Source organism: Pipistrellus kuhlii, unplaced genomic scaffold, assembly GCF_014108245.1.
Source record: "Pipistrellus kuhlii isolate mPipKuh1 unplaced genomic scaffold, mPipKuh1.p scaffold_m20_p_5, whole genome shotgun sequence".
NCBI classification, from domain to species: domain Eukaryota; kingdom Metazoa; phylum Chordata; class Mammalia; order Chiroptera; family Vespertilionidae; genus Pipistrellus; species Pipistrellus kuhlii.
The window spans coordinates 62,946,813-62,968,171 of NW_023425551.1; the positions used below are offsets into that span (position 1 = coordinate 62,946,813).

Here is a 21,359-nt window from a genome sequence, read left to right on the forward strand (position 1 = left end):
GGCCCTGTGCCATTCTCCACAGCCCCTGGCCCATCTTTACCACCATCCAGAGACGACTAAGAGCCACACAACACCTGGCACAGAGCGGGTGTTCAATATTTACTGAATTAAACACTAATTTAATTATGTTTTGATGGAATTTTCACTTCTTTTAGTAAAATCATATATTCATCCTTACACTATTCCCACATTTTAAAATACGACATATTTAAGAAAACTAGTAATGAAGTATTAAGCTCTATAGCTAGTCTTCCTGGGTTCTAGCTATGTGACCTAGGACAAGACTGAACTTCTTAAGTCTCAATTTCCCAACTGGAGAATGGAGGTAATACCTTCCAGAGAGGCATATAGTCAGTGCTCATTAAATGAATAAATATTAGCATGTATTATTTATAATTACGATAACTTAAGGTGTTCTGAGCCATTGATGAATGCAAAAACCATACACCATTTAAAATAGGTAATGAAAGGAGATATATGGACTTATTAGTAATACTTTAAATAAAATAAAATTAAAAAAAAAAAATAGGTAATGAAACCAGGAGATAAAGGAATCACCTTCTTAGAAGAAGTTGGAAAAGACTAGCTAGTGTCCTGGTAAAATGTTAGAAACGAATTACAAGTGAATATCATGTCTTCTTTTAAAAATTCACCTTGTAGACATAATTCTTCTAGTTTTTAACAGTGTAGTACTGTGACTTTGTCCATGCATTTGCATTTTTCTCTATTTTTACTCATTTTCTAAAAAACTTCGTTACCATTAATGTTAATATTACTTATTTTTTAAAGAAACAAAGCTTATAAAAGTCTAAGCTTACAATGAACAATTCAACACATATGAATAAATATTTTCAAGGGTTAATTTAAAAAGTTATAGTTTAGCCCATACACCAAACGGTTTCAGGTTCGATTACCTGTGAGGGCAATGCCAAAGTTTCAGGTTTAATCCCTGGTCTGGGCGCACACACTAGAGGCAACTGACCAATGCCTCTCTCTCTGTCTCAAAATCAATTAAAAAACAAACAAAGCATATCCTTTGGAATATTTCTTTAAAAAAGTTATAGTTTAATCACTTGTATACAGTAATCGGAATTCATGTTATATTAATCAACATTAAAATATAATAAACTCAAATCCAGAGGCTTTCTTTTAGAGATGAGTACTTGACTTAAAAAAAGTATTAACACTAAAACAGAGGAAGGGAGAGAGCGAAACAGCAAAGTAAGAGAGAAATATCAGATGAGTTAGCTGTCCCTGAACGCCCAGACCGGGGGTAGAACCTCCAACCTGGGCATGTGCCCTGACTGGGAATCAAACCCACCACCTAGCAGTGTACAGACAGGTCAATGCTGCATCCAACTGAGAACCGGCCTTTTTTGTACCTACGTACCGCACATGAGGCATTAATTCAAGTTTGAGGACAATAATTCAGCTTGAAGGCGGGGCAATGACCTCATTACTTTAAGGAAAAGTCCTTTCTGAGTAGGAAAGAGAAACCCCCAAAATGGTTGAGAACACACCCTCAGAGTTCTAAAGACCTGGGAACCCGGCTGGTGTGGCTCAGTGGTTGAGCGTCGACCTATGAACCAGGAGGTGGAGGTTCCATTCCCAGTCAGGACACATGCCCGGGTTGTGGTCTCCATCCCAATGTGGGGTGTGCAGGAGGCAGCCGATCAGTGACTCTCTCTCATCATTGATGTTTCTCTTTCTCTCCCTGTCTGAAATCAATTTAAAAAAAAAGACCTGGGGAGATGTGTGTTTCTTGTTCCTTGTCATGCTGCTACATAAAAAAAGTATTTTCCAGAAAAACATTAAGTGGCTGAGGCCACTGATCTGTAGGTTTGCTCCACCCTGGGGGTTGATGTAAAAATGTTCGTGTCGAAAGCGATGCAGAAGCATTCCTCTTCTCCTGTTCTCTTTTTCTCATTCGCAGCAGAATTCAGACAGTGGTTTTGGCCCTGGTTTCTCTGACTGTTGCCATCCATGAAGTCACGGCGGGCGGAGGATTCCTCCTGTTCTGCCTGCCTCCTTTCTGGGGGCAGTCACGCCGAGACAAACTGTGGCTATGAACGCACTGACCTGGGACACGGATCCCTCCTCCTGCCTTGGTGAATGAGCTCGGGGAGACACAGACCCCACGGAATGCTTCTCCACACGGTTGGCTCACACACTGCTCCATCCGCCCGGAACCCGGGGGAAAAAACTCTGGGAAACCTCGGGGCAGCTCCAGGAGGCTGTGGTGCCTCAACGGGACTTCCACCGAGCTCCCCCCGCGCACAGTGCCCGCGGCCGGGAAGCACAGGGAGGGTTCCACACACCGTTAGAGGAAGTAAACATTCCAAAAAATGTGCTATGGCTTACTTAGGAATTGTACGCCAGCCCACCCCTACAATGATCAGTGAATAACATCGCCCATCAGCTCAGAGGCAAACACTTTTATCCTTTCGGGCCAGCGGCTGGCACTTTGAAGAAGGTGTCAGCGCGGCGCCTTCGCTGGGAGAAGGCGCACAATAAATGAGAAGTGCGGAGGGACTGAGGACCGGACTGCGGGGAAACTGGGCGCTGCAGCCTCAATCCCACCAGCACCGGGCTGCCCCTCAGTCGTCTCCTCCGGGCCAGTCCCTGCTCCGGGGGAGCTCCCAGCTTCTTAATATATATATATTTTTTTCTCTCATGTGTTTGGAAGCAAAGAAACCGACCATCCCCACCAAGGACCGCTCATCTGCCGCGTCTCCTAAAAATGCCTAACCGGTCCTGACTACGTTGGAAGACCGCACACCGGCGATCAGAAGGTTCCAGAAGTTCGGGGTCCGGCGTCCCACCGGCCCTGGCCGCCAATGACGTCACCCCACGGACCCTGGCTCCTCCGCTCCCTCCGCGGGCGCACGTGGCGGCCGGCGGGGCGGGATGGCGGGGCGCTCCCTCTCGGACCCGGAGTGGGGACCCCTCGCCTCCCCAGCACACCTGCACCACGTGCCGGCCCGGGCTGCGGCCGCGCCCCCGCCCCGCGCCCGCGGCACCTGAGCTCCAGCTGGTCCAGGCTCTCCAGCAGGCGGCTGGAGCGGTCGGCCATGGAGGAGGAGCGGCAGAAGCGGCCCTCGTTGGCCTTGGCGTTGATCTTGGCCTGAGCCATCGGAGCTCAGCGGCGGGCGGGCGGGCGGGCGGCCAGGAGGTCACCGGCCTCTCCGGCGGCGGCGGCGAGTGGCGAGCAGGCGGCTGCGGCGGTGCGGTCCCCGGGCCCCGCCTCCCCTGACGCCGCGGGGGGCGGGGGGGCGGGGGGAGCGCCGCCGCCAACGCCGCCGCCGCCGCCGCCGCGTGGCCAAACAAGGGCAGGCGCGCCGCCCGCCGGGGGCTCGGCGCCGGCTGGGGCGGGCCTCCGGGGGCCTGAGGGACGAGGCCGGGCGGCCAGGCCACCCCCGGGAGGGGCAGACGCTGAGGGGAGGCCCCGCCGCGACCCCTCCTGCTCTGCGGACCCTGCAGCCCCCGGCCCAACCCTCCCTGCAGCCCGAAGTTCCAATCGCCCACCCGCGAAAGGACCTAAGGATATCGCTCAGAGATGGCTTCGCTCAGTTTCTCCCAGCCCCCACAACTCACAGCAAAGAACAAAAAACGCTCAAGTCCACGGATGCAAGGAGAAAAGGTCCCCTTGGGGAAGAGACGGCACTTAACCACAGCTCCCAGGCAGCCAGGACTGGCCTGCCTGCCCGGTTACCACTGTCCTGAGACTGAAAGGGAAAGAGGAATAGGGAAAAAATAAAAATAGACCCAACTTTCGCAAGGTGAATTGACTTCATTTCAAACCCTTTCTAAAGAAGAGGTTTTTAATGAGCTTTTTTTCCCCCTATTAAAAATTATTCTAGCTAAAACTGGTTTGGCTCAGTGGATAGAGCACATGTGTCAAACACAAGGCCCGCGGGCCAAATCCGTCCCGCCAGGCCTTGCAATGTGGCCCGCACCGCGCTGTCATCACTGCTCTCCGCTGCGTTTCCATCACAATGACAGTTTATGACTGTTCAGTAAACCATTCGGCCCGCGATTTAGGCTGGATTTTAGATTTTGGCCCCTTCTCTGATTGAGTTCGACACCCCTAGGATAGAGCATTGGCCTGAGGACTGAAAGGTCCCAGGTTTGATTCAGGTCAAGGGCATGTACCTTGGTTGTGGGCACACCCCCAATAGGGGGTGTGCAAAAGGCAACTGATTGATGATTCTCTCTCATCGATGTTTCTAACTCTCTGTCCCTCTCTCTTCCTCTCTGTAAAAATTCAATAAAATATATTTTTTAAAAACTATTCTAGTTGGGATTTTGAGTGAACTAACTAGTATCCATTAAGGCCATTTCACACCCAATTTACGTAAATTTGTAAAAGTGGAATTGGGCTGGGAGTACAAAGATCTAATTTTGCTCTAGCTGGGTGGGACTGAAGGGCCTGGTTTGGATTCTGGTTCAGGTCCTGAACCTCAGCCAGGCACATGTGGAAGGCAACCAATGGATATTTCTCTCTCTCTTCCCTTCTACTTTTTTTTTTACCTACTTTAAAACTTGTGACTTGTTCCTATTATAGCTCTACTAGTGGCCTGGTGCACAAGATTTGTGCACGGTGGGGAAGGGGGGGTGGGTTCCCTCAGCCTGCACCCTCTCCAATCACTTACCCCTTGGAAATGTCCAGCCTTGGTTTGGGCCTGATCCCACCTCTAGCAATCTGGAACCGCTGGCTCCTAACTGCTCACCTGCCTGCCAGCCTGATCACCCATTACTGCCTCTGCCTGATTACCCCTAATAGCCCTTCCTTGCCAGCCTGATCTTGCCCTCAAGTGCCCTCCCTTGCCAGCCTGGAAGCCTCTAACGGCCCTCCCCTGCTGGCCTGATCTCACCCCTAACATGGCAACCCAGCACTGACTTCTGGTTGAACCTCCAGTCGTTGTGGATGTTACAGACCCTCGTTTTTTTTGTTTGTTTGTTTGTTTTTTATATTAGGATGCTTCATATTGCAAGGATGAGAATGTACAGAATGCATAGAATGAAAATAGGTTAAAGTTGAATCACAATCTTTAATCTGAAGTCAAAGCCATTTAAATACTTGAACAGAGATGAGGCCCTTAAAACTGGAACCCAATTCCCTAAGACTTCAATATAAACACTAATGAACCCTTGATGTATGGGATTACTTGATCTTGAAAAATATGGTTTAAAAGTCTATCCTGTAACTTTAGGATAATATTAGGCTCTCTTTTTTCTCATATACCAGATCCAATCCTTAAGTAAATCCCTGCAGATCTACCTTCAGAATGTATCCAAATTCATCTCCCTGATTTCACTGCCACTACTCTGGTCCCAGCCACCACCAATTCTTACCTGGATGATACTGCAGCAGTACCTCCAGTCTGGTCTTCCTCCAGACAGTACCTTCTACTCTTTTTTTTAATTAAATTTTTTTATTAATTAAGGCATTACATGGGTCCATATCCCCCTATTGTCCCCCCACCCCACTCCCATACATACCCTTACTCCCCAGTGTCTTGCGTCCATTGGTTATGCTTATATGCATGCCCTCCTTCTACTCTTGCCTTTCAGGTACGTTCTCAATGCATTACCTTCATTAACCCTTCTAAATAAGGCAGATCACACAACTTATTCTCCGAAACCTTCAATGGCTCCTCATTTGAGTCAAAACCAAGATCTTTCCTAAAAAGGCCTCAGGAACTTTCTCTATTGCTCTCCTAGCTCATAATAGCCTGCATGCTTTTCCATGGATACATCAAGCTGACTTTTAGACCTTTCCACCCTCCATCTGGCACTCTCTTCCTCAGACATATTTCCATGGCTCACTCCATCAACTTCTTCAGGTCTTTGCTCAAGTTAATATGGTCAGGATCCTTCCAGACCAACCCACTAAAAATAAACCTCCCACCCCCACACTATCTTTCCCTTTCCTATATTCCTTCATTAACTTATCGCCATTGGATATATTCGCTTATCATCTAACACTCTATCCAACCTCCTCTCCTCCAATGTGTGCTCTACAGAGTGGGCTTTGGTTTACTCACTGATAAATCTCAAGTGCTTAGAACAATCAATCGCTGGACATGGCAGATAATAAATATTCTGTGAGTGAATGAATAAATAAAACAAAAAGATAAGCATCTTTGTCAATGTTAGAAACGTTTACTTTGGTAATTTAGTTTACCCATAATTTTCTGCAATTTTATCCATTGATTAAATCTAACCCCACTTTGTAACTAAATTCAAATAATAAAATTTTAAAAAAATTATTTTAAATTGCTTAACAGATAGAAAGACAATCAGTCACAACTAAAACATTAAACAATTCAATTTACCTTTTTAAGGGTCATGATGAAAAGCTGCTTAATAAAGCATCAGTGTACCTCACACCCGGGGGTGGCAGCTCTGGCACAGAGCCGTTGTTTCTTCCTCTTCCCCACGGCTGTTTAGCCACACTCCTTTCTGGAATGTCCTTTATGCTTCTCACTACCGTGCAAGCTCCTCTAGGTGTCTAAGGTCTGGCTCAGGGACTACCTCCTAAGGCCTTACTTGACCACTTTAACATACAAATTAAAAGCACAATGTAGTTATTTTGGAAAAATGACTGGTAAATTCTCAAGCTATGATGTCTACTTAAAAAATATACATATATAAATAGGTAGAATGGACCTGATATATATTTTTTAAAATATATTTTTATTTATTTCAGAGAGAAGGGAGAAGAAGAGAGAGAGGAAAAAACATCAATGATGAGAGAGAATCATTGATCAGCTGCCTCCTGTACACCCCATACTGGAGATTGAGCCCACAACCCAGGCATGTGTCCTGATTGGGAATTGAACCGGTAACCTCCTGGTTAATGGGTCTATGCCCAAACACTAAGTCATGCCGGCTAGTCTAGACCTGATATCTCAAAAAATAAAAACACAAATTGATTTCCAATGTGAGTTGAAAAGATTATACTGTAAAAAGACTGTGCTGTAATAAAAAAATATATAGCAATGTGATTTCACACTAAAATATATAACTGCAGAAAAGAACAAAATTCTAACAATGATTTTTTTTTCTTTAAAAAAATTATAGAAAATTTTCAATTTGGTAAGCAATTACTACTCAAAAATTTTGGAATAACATTTCTGGTCAAATGACATGAAGCATGTACATAAAGACAGTATGACAGTCCTTCTTACTCTAATAATGTAATATTTTAATTATTCACAATGGGGGCCTCAACATTTAAAAATTAAATATGCAATACCAAATGTAGGAAACTGAAAAACAATTTAATGAATAACAAAATGAAGGGACTTACATATGAAATAAAAATTTTAAAGGGTTAAGGAAGATTATTCCTGAGTAGACCTGGAACATTATTTTTTTAAGATTATGTTTACACAAATATATAAAAAAGACTAATATTATTAAAAATAAGTTTAATTCTATGCAAGTATTTTGACAACATTCCTTTTAAACAGTAGATAATACAAGTCACATGAAAGTCTAAGCAGGTAAAAGGAATAGAAAAGGTTTCTTTTTAATTATTTCAAAGAAGGGTGCTCTTTTTATTCCAGCAATGTGCTGCTCTAATTAAAGCAGGAATTACACCTTTAAGTGAAATCCACAAAGAACAGTGCTGGTAACACTTCTAAACTATTTCCACAATTAGTTTCTATTACTGTCTTCTAATAATCATAAACAGAGAAATCAAAGGTAATTATAAACATAGATTAGTGCCACATGAGAAGTAGAATTTACAGAAAAACTAATCTATGGCAGCTTTATTTATTTTCATTTCCAATCCTAAAAAAACAACAAACAAAAAACAACCTAGAATCACCTGTACAGAAATAATGTAAAAAATGTAATAATGTACAAGTAAAGAAATAATGCTATTTGGGAAACATATAAACAGTCAAGAGCTTTTCTATTTTTCAATTCTTTTAACCTAAATATAGGAATTCCAAGTTAACTGGGAAACTGTCATACCTCTAATAGAATACATGGTTTATATATTTGTATTAACATGTATTTTATTCCTCTACATTTTTTAAAAAGAGCACAAAAATACAAAGCAAATATAAAATTTTGACCATGAGAAAACAAAAAAAGCAGTGTTCCAAATACTTCTGTACTAGTTAGGCCATTGCTGGCCTTCTTTAGAAAACAAAATCAAGAATTCATTATCCTGAGTATCTTCAAGGCTACTTGATGCTCTGTGGTAATATCTTTAGTTACATTTCCTCAAGGCTTCTTCTAATAGCTTCTTCTAATTCTACATCTGCATTAAAAAAACAGAGAATTTTAATATTTAGGGCAAGCAACTAGTAAAGATGTACTTTATTTAAGTCCCATCAACTACATTTGTCTTTTAAAGATGTAAATGAAAATCAAAACGTAGAAACTTATAACAACTTGGAAGTTTCTCCATAAAATTTGAATATTTCAGAAAATGAGAACCTGGATATAACCTCAAACTGAGTTATAACATATATGAACTTAATGTGTTAAGGAACTTGCAAATTTTTCCATTTAGGAATGTAGATAGTTAACAAATTTCTAGAATCACTGATAGGTAGCCACTAAATTCAACATTAAAAAAATCCATGCACTTACTTATTTCCAAAGACTTGATGTAATGCATATATGACAAAATAGAAATAGGCAAAACCATGAAATGGTAAAATCTCAATCATGACAATATATATATCTTCTGAGAAGCCTATATTATACTAGAACCCTTATACACAAAACTCATACATGGGTAGGGTCGCTAGGCCTAGCTGGTGATCAGGGCCTATCAGGGCCTTCTGGCTGCCAGCCAGGGCTTTTCGTTATTCCGTGCTGCCTCCTGGTGGTCAGCACACATCATAGCAAGCAATTGAACTCCAGGTCTCCCAGAACTCCAGAGTGGACAATTTTGCATATTAGCCTTTTATATGAATACACATATGCATTCATTTAACAAATATTACTAAATACCCACTGTATATCAGGCATAGAAATATAGTAGTGAACAGGAGACATTTTGGGGTTCATAGGTCTCTCCATTTCCTCCTTGAGTATGATGCTAATAATGCCCAGAAGGGTGGAATTAGGTGCCAATTTTTTAGTCTTCCCTAGCCTGTCACACCAGATTTATCTCATTCCATCCAGTAGATTGCCTCTCAAAGACTATTTGGTTCATAGGACCAGTGATCCCTTTAGGATGCTGCTATACGTACCTTCCTAAGCTGGGACACTGGTGTTATGTTGTCTGTAGTTTAAAATACTATAAGCTGGGCCAAAACCAGTTTGGCTCAGTGGATAGAGCATCGACCTGTCGACTAAAAGGTCCCAGGTTCCATTCCGATCAAGGGCATATACCTTGGTTGCGGGCACATCCCCAGAAAGGGGTGTGCAGGAGGCAGCTGATGGATGTTTCTCTCTCATCGATGTTTCTAGCTTTCTATCCCTTTCCCTTCCTCTCTGTAAAAAAAATCAATAAAAATATATTTAAAAATAACAAAATAAAATAAAATACTATAAGCTGGTATATAGTGTGTTTAAGCTAAACCTAGGTTCTAGGTCAGTGAGTTGTCCTCAGATGAATTGAGAGAGAGGAAGAAGTACAAAGGAAAGCCAAGAGGCTCTTAGCAAAGGAGAATTAAAATGACAAGATTTATAAAGATATGAAAACTCATTATGAAGTTACAGTAATTAAAAGTAACGAAGTTACAGTAATTAAGTGGCACTAGCTCAAGAATAAATGAGTAGACTAAAGGAAAGGAACAGCATAGACATCTTAGAAACAGTTTCCATAAATATACGGAAACTTGATTTATAATAAAGATGGCACTACAGAATGGTGGGAAAAGATGGTCATTTTAATTTAATAAATGGTGGTGTGTCAAAAACATAATGGAAAAGAATAGGAATTTGGAATGTATTAAAATTACTTTTATTCATCAAAAGACACCATTAAATGAGTAAAAAGGCAAACTATAGAGTGGGAGAAAATATATGCAATATATGAAACTTGTGTACACAGAAAGAACTGAAAGATTTTTTTTGTTTGTTTTTAAAAATATATTTTATTGATTTTTTACAGAGAGGAAGAGAGAGGGATAGAGAGTTAGAAACATCGATGAGAGAGAATCATCGATCAGCTGCCTCTTGCACACCTCCTACTGGGGATGTGCCCGCAACTAAGGTACATGCCCTTGACCGGAATCAAACCTGGGACCTTTCAGTCCTCAGACCGACGCTCTATCCACTGATCAAACCGGTTTGGGCAGAACTGAAAGATTTTTAACTCAAAAAAAGCAACCAAAAGATAACCTAAAAGAAAACTGTCAAAATTTTTGAAGAGGCATTGACAAAACATTGTTTCAAAATGGTCGTGAAATATTACTCAGCAGGAAAAAAAAAATTAAAACCACAAAGAAATAACAGTACATACCCATCACTAACTAAAATTAAAAAGACTAACTTATTTCAATGATTAGTGAAACAGATTAATGAGAATTCATATACACTACTATAAGAAAAGAAATTAGAACAATTACTTTAGAAAAACTATGTGGCATTACCTACCAAAGTTGAGCATAAGCAACCTCTAGGTATACTAGTATATAACCGGAAATTTGGACATATGTACACCAAGAGACATGGGCAAGAATGGTCATTTAAGTATTTCTTTTTTTTTCTTTTTCTTTTTTTTAAAAAATATATTTTATTGATTTTTTACAGAGAGGAAAGGAGAGAGATAGAGAGCTAGAAACGTCGATGAGAGAGAAACATCGACCAGCTGCCTCTTGCACACCCCCTACCGGGGATGTGCCTGCAACAATTTACATGCCCTTAACCGGAATCGAACCTGGGACCTTTCAGTCCGCAGATCGATGCTCTACCACTGAGCCAAACAGGCTTTGGCCATTTAAGTATTTCTTATAATATCTGAAAAGTTCAAACCAAATGACTGTAAGTAATAAATAAATTGTGATATATGCATAAAATAGAATATACAGGTACTGGAAATGAACAAACCAAAACTACATGCTAATATCTGGATGAATCTATAAAACAATGTTAATTGAAGACATCCAAACATAAAAATATACAGACTATACTTTGTTGTCTAATATGATGAACACATAAAATAGAACTAATATCTAAGATAATTAAGATGTTGGGATTAGCAGAAAAGGATATTAGCAAAGTTTTATTTTCACGAACTTAAGGATAAATGGATAGGAAATCTCAATAGAGTAATGAAAACTCTGAGAAAAAAACACAGAACTTTCAGAACTGAGAAATACAATGTTTGAAATGGAAAATTCAGTAGATGGGTTTAACATTAGATGCAGCAGAAAAAAGGGTCAATAAAATGGGAAGGTTGAAATTACTGAAAATGAAGAAAAAAGATTGGAATAAAATGAATAAATGTGTATTTAAGCTGATTAATACATGTGTAATTGGAGTTCCAAAAGAAAAGGAGACAGAAAGCGAGGCAAAATTGTAAAGAAATGATAACTGGAAATTTCTAAAACCAAGGGATCCTATAAACTTACAGATACAAGGCACTAAGAAAACCCCAAGTGGGATAGATAACTCTATCTAGGAACACTTTTAAAAACTGCTAAAATCCCAGGACAAAGAGGAAATATTGAAAGCAGCAAAAGGGAAAAAGAAAAAAAAGACATACTACACATAGAGGAATAATAATGCAAATTAGGGTGATTTATCATTAAAAAAAAATGAATGCCAGAAAATGGAATGACATCTTTAAAGTGCTCAAGGGAAAAGTATTAGTCAACCTGAATCCTAAAGCCAGAGAAAATGTCCTTCAAAATTAAAGAAAAATAAAGATGTTTTCATACAAATGAAATCTGAATATTCATTACAAGCAAAACTGCATCACGTAAAATGAAAGGAAGTTCTTTAGGATGAAGAAAAATAAAACCAGCTGGAACATCTAATCTGCATATCATTGGAATATCACATAAATATTCATATAAAATGCCCTACAGAAATAAAAATATGTAATATAGAATGTTATGAACAACTTTACATTTGTACATTTGACAATTTAGGTAATATGGGTAAATTTCTTGAAAAACAATTCTACAAAACTGACACAAAATGAAACAAAATCTGAATATTACATTTGTCTATTTATTATAAGTAAACTTACGACAAACTTAAAGCATGATAGAGCTGCCAAGACTAATCTTTCAGTAATTGAATAAGGGAAATTAAGACTGAGGCCAATTGGTTGGGAAGAATTTAGGTGATTTTGTTAACCTGTACCATGAAAGCAAAGTGATGCTCTAGTCCAGACCTGATAGCAAAACTAAAAAAAAGTTAAAATAACTTCTCAAGTCTCTCCTTCCCTTCCTAACACAACACTGTAAAATAAATGCCTGACAAATGGCGGTAGAAGTCAGGATAAATCTGCACGTGGCTTTTTATCTTGGGGAAAGGTAGCTCCCCTATTCCCATACCTATTTTACTAGAATAACTTGACACATGGCATTGGTTACTCATTCAATAACCAAGCATTTAGTGCCAAACACTGTGTTAGATGCTGTTGAAATAAAGATAAATAAAACATGATTCTACCCCTTGAGGAGCTCATAGTTCAATGAAGATGAGAGAGACAGACACGCTTATTACTTTTAGAGAGACGGGAGGGAGAGAAACATCAATGTGAGAGAGAACATCTACTGGTTGCCTTCTATATGTGTGCCAACCGGGGATTGAACCTGCAACTTTTGGTATACGGGGAGATGCTCTAATTAACTGAGCCATGCTAGCTATGGTCAGACAAAAATTTTTTTAAAGCCACTTGGTATGGTACAAAGAGAGCCTAGAGGAAGTAGGAATTAGCTCTCTCTAAAGATGGAAAATCTAGGAGAGGCATTGACCATACAAAATTGCTTACACAAATGATAATTATATATAATTCAACCTAAAAGTTAACATTTGAGCTAATTCCTGTTTGGTGAAAAGGAAAAGGGAAAGTAAGGGTATTAGAGGAGAGTGCAGAGGAGATCAGATTCCTTAACTTACATGGAACACTGTATGCTTCTCACTTTTATTATATATGTCATAATATATAATCCTATCTAAAAAAAAAGGAAATATGTTAATTGACCATCACACCCTCAAAAAGATGTTGGCACCCACGGCCAATAAGGAGGGAATATGCTAACTGACTGCCACACCCTCAAAGATGGCAGCACCCACGGCCACAAGTTGGCAGCACCCAGTCCCCTCAGGCCCCCAGCTGTCCAGTGCCAACCCGAGGTGCAGGCAAGCCTCATGTATCAGCTGCCCAGCCACCCAGGGCTGACCCAAGGGATGACCAAAAGACTGAGTAAGCAGGCTGTGTGGGGTGACCAGGTCGGCAGGGGGATTAGTGAGAGACAACCAAACAATTGAACAGCAGGCTGCATGGGGCACCAGGCCAGCAGGAAGGCCATGAGGGGTGACCAGACTAGAAGAGGGGGCAGTTGGAACTGGGCAACCAGGCCAGCAGGGGGGGCAGTTGGGGATGACCAGGCCGATTGGGGGGTGGGGGGGGTAGTTCAGGGCGACCAGGCCAGCAGGGGGGCAGTTGGGGGCGATTAGGCTGGCAGGAGGTGGCAGTGAGGGGTGACTAGGCTGGTGGGGGGTCAGCTGGGGGTGACCAGGCTGGCAGAGGGGGCAGTTAGGGGTGACCAGGTTGGCGGAGGAGGGGTGGCCAGTTAGGAGTGACAAGGCCGGCAGGGAGGGGGCAATAAGGGGCAATTTGGCTGGCAGCTGGGGGCAGTTAGGGGTGACCAGGCAGGCAGGCAAGTGAGCGATTAGGAGCCAGAAGTCCAGGATCGTGAGAGGGATGTCCTGGATTGGAGAGGGTGCAGGTTAGGCTGAGGGGACCATCCCCCATGCACTAATTTTGTGCACTGGGCCTCTAGTATGTATAATAATTATATGTGATAAAATATATATAGCAAAAGGAAATAAAAGACCACACACACAACACCCTTTCAATTTTTTTTAGGCAACTATTTAAAAATATAAAGTACCTTCTTACCTTCTCTTTCATCCTTTAATGATAATCCATTTTCCAAACTAAGGAATCACAAAAATGTAACACCTCTACAAATCTCTAAACCATATAATACATTATATAGATAATGCTAGAAATTCTGACACATATTCAGTTGTTATACATCTCAGAGTTTTCTGGACTAGCTAGGAGCCCACATAACTGTGAAGGCTTCCCAGATGTGGTTATTTAAAAGTTAAAATTTTGTCTGGCATTTTCTATGGGACTGGTTGTGTGCGGCAAAGGTTGCAAAGTCTGAACTACGTAAATGCTCAATGGTGTTTAACTTGTGATGTCCTTGATAAGCAACTTAGCTAGCAGTTTTTTATTTAAAAATCATAAAAGTTCTTTCATTTGTTTAACTCATCATTATGTGGCTGCTATGCACTAATCTAGTCCTTCAAAAACCATGACGGGGATAACAACTTGTCAAAAAGCTTGCTTCCAATTAGGCTGCAGATTTACTTTGTTTAACCAGTAATTCTGGCTATAAGAGAGAGATTCATTTTCTAATTCATTAAATGGATGAATCAATTCCACTGCCAGATTCAGATTCCCAAATTCCTAATAGTACAAAGCTCTAGTATGGTCTCAAACTAATTATATGAGAGATCAAGCAAATACATAGAAAACAAATCAGGCCACTATGTATGTTTGTTTAGCTACATTTCCCTCCGTACGTTCAAATCTCCACATTCTCACTCCTACTGCTGTCCTTTATGTCAAAGATACCAATGTAAGGTATGAGTGAAGCTTAAAATATTTTTAAAAATCCGTTGTTTCATTTCTTTCCATGATTATTTAAAATCAGTATATGATGGAAAAGCCAAAGTAAAAAAATGAGCATAAGGCATAGCCAAATAGTGGTATAGTCAGTAAATTATTTGTTGTAAAGTTCTCTTTAACCTATGAAAGAAAATGTGTAGATTTTCATTTGAAAAGAGGGAAAACTTTTAATTGCAGCCCATTAATATTTAGACACAGCCCATGAATTATAGAAACAGCCCATTAATATTTAGACAGAAGAATTTGCTTTCATAGTTCTACTGCAAAGCTTTTAATAAAACTTTTAATCTACTCAAAGTAAAAATTAGGAAATAAACATTTTCTCTAAGCCCAGGGGTTAGAAAACTTTTTCTGCAAAGGGTCAGAAGATAATTATTTTAGGCTAGGGCAAGGGTGGGGGATAGTCTATACTATTTGTGTCACAACTACTCAACCTTGCTCTTGCAATATAATAGCCACAACACAGTCAATATTTAAGAGGAGTGTATTCTAATAAAACTATTTACAGACTAGGTAGTGAACTGGCATTGGTTCAAGAGCCATAATTGGCTGATCTTGTTCTTGCCTACTAAATTAGTATTATGCCTAAATCAACTTACATGAGAAAATGCAAACTATCTTTTGAATGTGGAGATAACTATTTTTCAACTAAGGGGTGAGAAGGAGTAGGGGGGGATGAACAGGTGAGAAGGGGGAAAAATACAGACAAGATACACTCAAGTAGGGAAAGGATTAATTTCCCATTAGGTTACCTTCTGTGGATCTGAAATCATCTTCCATTGGAGTACTTTTTATACCCAGGTTGTCATCACTGTCACATTCTATAAGACAGAATCAATAAATGCAAATGAATTTCTGAAGAAGTTACTGTGCCATAATTTATATATTCTCAAACATTTATCAATGACTTCTCCCATATCCAAGCTTACTAATTACCATCCATTAGAATACCAATTTCCTTTTAGGTTTGTTTTTGTTGTTGTTAATTTTTTAAAAAATGATTATCAAATTACATTACATAAATCAAGAATAAAATAAGACTAATGAAATAGGCAATTCAATTTTAGTTCTATAGTCAAAGAATTATTTGAAAAATTCTTTTAATATAACTATTGAATAGGAAATTCTGGTTTTAAAAAAAACTAAATTATAAGATGCTAGTATACCCCAAAGTTTCACTTGCATGGAATCATCTTATAACCTTGGTGCCATATAAAATTCTCCTATTATTTTGAAAATCATATGTATTCATCTCTATAGAGATCAGATAATTAACAATGCCTCTGCATGGGACAAACTTATTCAACTCATGTCTTATATGCTTTTATAATGAGAGCTAAGGCTTTATGAAGATGCCATGACTGACAAGATATTGCCAAAGTCACTTCAAATTTGAATCATAGTGTATCAATGACCTAATATTTGGCTTTTTACTTTAACTACATTCACACACACACACACACACAAACACACACACACACAAAGGAGAGAGAGGAAGAGAGAGAGAGAGAGAGAGAGAGAGAGAGAGAGAGAGAGAGAGAGAGAGAGAGAAATTTATAGTTGTGAGTATGCAAAACAATTTATTCTTGTATTATTATTATTTTCCATATGAACAACTGTAAACCAACTTTTGCCCTACCCTGTATATAGCTCAGAATGATGGAATCAGAGTTTTAATATCTAAATACAAGTCAAAAGGGCATATTTGCTTCTCTGGAATATTTAAAAACAAAATATACATTTAAAAGTTAAAGACTTATAATTGTTTATAAATAAAAATCACGGCATATCCCTTATATTCCTTTGTTGCAAAAACTTATTACAAGTTATCTTTTGCCATTCCAGCAAAAATACTATTGCTTTTTCTACATTCTATTATATGCATCTGATACTTCAAATATTTCAAGCAATGTTTTAGGGGGGAAAGAACATTACAGTTTGAAGAATAACAAATTAAGTTTAAAACACTAGGTACAAAGATAAAATACTCAAGCTTTCTGTTATTATAATTCAAAGTCAATACCAGTCAAAAGCAGACTGTCTTAGCTGGTCTCAACAATTCATCACTGCAGACACTGCAGGACGTGAGCTCCACAGACAGCGCTGGGTCAAGTGTGAGCAGGACGGGCACTGAGAGACTGTGCTCACGGAAGAAAAGTAACTAGACATGGGTAAAGGGGCTCCTAGGAAGCTGAGAGGCAAAATGTCATCTGCTTTCTTTGTGCAAATCTGCCTAGAGGAGCACAAGCAGCAGCACCCAGATGCTTCCATCAACTTCTCAGAGTTCTCTAAGAAGTGCTCAGAGAGGTGGAGGACCTGCCTGCTAAAGAGAAAGGAAAATTTGAAGACATGGCAAAAGGTGGACAGGCCCATTATAAAGGAGTAATGAAAAATCATATCCCTCCTAAAAGGGAAACCAAAAAGAAATTCAAAGATCCCAAAGCACCTAAGAGGCCTCCTTTGGCCTTTCTCTTGTTTTATTACCCCAAACAAAAGGAGAAGCTGGGAGAGGTGTGAGGTAACCCTGCTGCAGGTGACAAGTCGCCTGAGGAAAACAAAGATCGTAAGCTGAAACATGGAAAGAATATTGCTGCATTCAGAGCTAACGGAAAACCTGAATGAAAAAAGCAAGAAAAAGAAGGAAGATGAAGAAATTGAGGAGGAGGAAGATGAATCAGTTAATTCTAGTCTGTGTTTATTTCTCTTGTCTATAAAGCATTTAACCCCCCTCTAGACATTCACTCACTTTTTAAAATTCAAATGTAGGGCTGTGTAAAATTTGTTTGTAAACTGTGTCTCTTTTGAATAGTTAACACACCACTGAATGTGTCTTTAGATAGCCCTGGTCATGGTGGTATTCTGACATTCTGAATGCTTTGCTGACATTCTGAATGCTTGATACTAGGGTTAGCTCGATACTAGTTTGCAAAAATTAAAAACGATTTCCTTTCCTCAATCAGCTTTACCAGTAGAGAATTTCATTCTGTTCCCAGAACTTTGAATAGAATTACATCATATAGATTTTAGAGATGGTGTCCAAAGCGACAACATATAATTTAATTAACAGGCTGAGGAAGCAACAGGAAGGTAGAGTTTTAGAATGAAATTCAACCACTGTTTTTTTTTTTGTTTTTTTAAAATATATTTTATTGATTTTTTACAGGGAGGAAGAGAGGGATAGAGAGCTAGAAACATCGATGAGAGAGAAACATCGATCAGTTGCCTCTTGCACACCCCTACAGGAGATGTGCCCGCAACCCAGGTACATGCCCTTGACCGGAATCGAACCTGGGACCTTTCAGTCCACAGGCTGACGCTCTATCCACTGAGCCAAACCGGTTTCGGCTCAACCACTGTTTTATATAATGCCTAATAAATAGAGCTTGATACTACTTCAATCATCTATACTTTCAAAGCATGAGTAACTTCTATATTTAATTTTTAATAAGGCTTTTTAAAGTCTATGTAATTGATACGATTCTATACATACCAACTATGCTTAATACTTAACTCCATTCTTTCCCAAAGAAAGTAGATACAACAATGTCCTAGGCCCATAAAACAAAAAGTCCAATAAAGTATTCAGATTCAACAAGAATTTTCTTAAACCATAGTAAACTGTGTTCTCAACTTGAATTCACCAATATAACAGCCTCAAATTCATTTTTGCATTGCCTCAGAAAAAAAATATTCTAGGTAATACTTTGCATAAAATTGCAAAGAGGATGTTTAATGTACGTAAGAATGATAAACTATTGAATATATGAAACAATGTCTTTAAAAAGAAAATCTAACATTAATCAAGTTAATGTTCTTCCATTAAGCTACAAGATATGGTCAAGTTTTTTATATAAACAGATAATTAAGAGCCCACAAAATTTTTTATATAAGCAATGAAACAGTGAAAAATGGTAATTCAGAAATTCAAAGAATTTGTCTAAGGTAGGTGTAATAATCTAATACTTGGGAAAATAAAGCCAAACAAAAAACTCTTAAAATATGTATGGTTAGTGTAGTAAGAACAATAAGCATAGTCATTTCATCTTAGGAGAATATTACAAGCTGGGAAGCAACATCATACAAGGTAAATGAAAGTGGTGCTTGCATGGCTTCTATAACTCAGCATGAGTTTATCACATTGAGATTGCATTTCTACAGTCACAAGAAAAGAAACTGGGGCTTATTTGTTAAATTATGAACAAAAGATCCTAAGGATCTTATAATGCTGATCACTTCTCTTGGCTATGATTGACATATAATCAGCTTACTTTTTAAAGTATCAGGATCCAAAACCAAGTCTTTTCATCTTCTGAAAACAAAACAAAACCTTACATCTTTCTGAATGTTATTTAAAAAACAAAAACAAAAACAAAAAAAACCTCATATTTGATGTCTTTACGAAGTTGATTCTGCAAATGTTGTCAGACTGAAGCAGACTCTCATTATCTTCATTCTTCCAGGATATGTTGAGAGACAATAATTCACATTGGAGTCTCTCTATATACCATAAAATCAGGTATTTGTATTGGTGATATTGATGGGGGAAAACACATGTGGCCACATGTAGCTTATTTTTAACCTTTCTGGACCTCTGCTTCCTCATCTATAAAATGGGGTAACTTAACACATCCTAACTCATAATGTTGCAAAGATGATTAAACATCATGTGGAAGAAGTTCTTTAAACATCTTCAAACCCTACAAATATAAAAGGCAGCTAGCCTGATGGCTGGCACATAATAGGTTCTCAATAAAGATTAGTTTCCTTTCTCTTCTCTGAAATAACACTTATGTGACAAGTAATATTTGCTCCTTTGAAACATGAGGCGTAACTTAATTAACATATATTTGTGGGAAAAAATGTAAAAGGTCTAAAAGAGCCTATACCTTGCCCCTCTAATTAGGATTACTGTAAAGGATCCATGTATTTTGGCAAATTTTTAAAAAAGTGAAGTATAAAATAAAATCGATGAAGGGTAAGGGGGTCAATGGTGTTAATTAAGACAGATTAATATTTTATAATAAAATGCCTCTAAAAAGATATAAATATTTTTATATATCATAGCTGTAATAAAAATGTTGATGCTAAAACTCTGATGCTTAGGAGGAGAGAGAATTTACAGGTTAAAAAGCATGATGTATTTAAATATCAAAATTAGGCTCACTTTGCTACAAAGAGTAACTGATTTAGCTTAACTAACCAAGTCAGAGAACTAAAAATGTACCAATAGTAAAGCTGCTTTCCTATCTGTTACCTTCCTACCAAACAAAAGTGTGACAATAATTCTTTAGGGTAAGAATGCCAGGATAGCTTCTTACCCTAAAGAATAGTAACTAGATAAAAGCAGCTATTCTGGCATTCTTACCCTAAAGAATTATTGTCACTCTTTTGCTTGGTAGGAAGGTAACAGGTAGGAAAGCAGCTTTAATATTTATGGCCAAATAACTAGACATCTGTATATGAAACCAACAACTCCAAAAAATCTCTATTTTTACTGAGATAAGTACCTCCTGAAAAAAATTTAAATTAACTGAAAAATTGGCAGATTATATTCTCAAAGTATTAAATATCATTATGATCACTGATTCTTGTGACACTATTTAACAGATTCTTCCTGTTTATATAAAATCTCTTTCTGGTCCTAATAATGAAAAATGTCTGAAACATTAGAGAAGAATAAGAGGTTCAAACAGATATCATTTATCTATAGTATGCCGACTTTTTTAAAAAATTGCCAGATTGCTTATAAAATAATAAACATATGAGAAATTCCATTGTATGTTACTTATAGTATGAACTTTTGTCACATTCCTAAATAAGAGTTGTAGCCCTAGCCAGTTTGGCTCAGTGAATAGAGCTTTGGCCTGCAGACTCAAGGGTGCCAGGTTCAATTCTGGTCAAGGGCATGTACCTTGGTAGCCGGCATATCCCCAGGAGACGGTGTGCAGGAGGCAGCTGATTGATATTTCTCTCTCATTGATGTTTCTGACTCTCTCCTTCTTCCTCCTCTCTGTAAAATAAATAAATATATATATATATATATAAAAATAAATAAGAGTTGTATGGGTTGGTTGGTTTGTTGGTAACCAAAAACCTTGAGACCACAAATCCCCTGAAACTGTATGTGATATTGTATATACATGTTCACTTCTATGGAAAGAGGCTTTGGTCAGATTCTCAAAAAGGCTCACTGACTCTGCCCAGAAAAACCACACTGTGTTAAGAGACTGGCTGTCAAATCTGAACATGGGAACACTGTGCTAAGAAACTAGATAAAAGAAGCTATCCTGGCATTCTTACCCTAAAGGCACAATGAAAGTTACCATATTTGTGAGCATTGAGAGATTTTTCTAAATCCCAATCCATATAAAGACCACACTACTTAACAGAAACTATTACTCTACTATTCAAAAAGCCATTTTTTAGGAAATGTGATAAAGTTATCCAAGAAAGTGATTGTTCTTGAGTTTATTACTACCTTAGGTCCTCCTTATCCACG

At 38.8% G+C, this 21,359-nt stretch overlaps 2 protein-coding genes, 1 long non-coding RNA gene and 1 pseudogene across 7 annotated transcripts in view; 1 reads left to right on the forward strand and 3 right to left on the reverse strand.

Annotated features, from left to right (window-relative positions):
- BAG2 (BAG cochaperone 2) overlaps positions 1-3,245 on the reverse strand; it is an 18,026-nt gene extending 14,781 nt beyond the window's left edge. The window contains exon 1 of the mRNA XM_036413857.2: positions 3,021-3,245. Coding sequence (XP_036269750.1) covers positions 3,021-3,133 — 113 coding nt within the window. The 5' untranslated portion in view covers positions 3,134-3,245. The remainder of the gene's footprint in view (positions 1-3,020) is intronic.
- The window catches only part of ZNF451 (zinc finger protein 451), an 85,756-nt gene that overhangs the window by 5,926 nt on the left and 58,471 nt on the right, over positions 1-21,359 (reverse strand). For 4 of the 5 annotated variants that reach the window (XM_036415482.2, XM_036415483.2, XM_036415480.2 and 1 more), the window contains 2 exons: positions 15,613-15,681; positions 6,146-8,281 (listed from right to left, as the gene is read on the reverse strand). In XM_036415482.2, the coding sequence (XP_036271375.1) occupies positions 8,235-8,281; positions 15,613-15,681 (116 nt within the window). In that variant the 3' untranslated portion in view covers positions 6,146-8,234. Of the gene's footprint in view, positions 1-6,145; positions 8,282-15,612; positions 15,682-21,359 lie in introns of those variants that run through there. The other variant, XM_045572680.1, reaches the window with a different exon arrangement.
- On the forward strand, positions 17,028-17,614 carry LOC118705428 (annotated as a pseudogene).
- LOC118706179 lies at positions 17,851-19,231 on the reverse strand. The gene is made up of 2 exons (XR_004983926.1): positions 18,215-19,231; positions 17,851-17,974 (listed from the first exon to the last, which is right to left on the reverse strand). It is a non-coding gene; the product is annotated as an uncharacterized LOC118706179 (long non-coding RNA).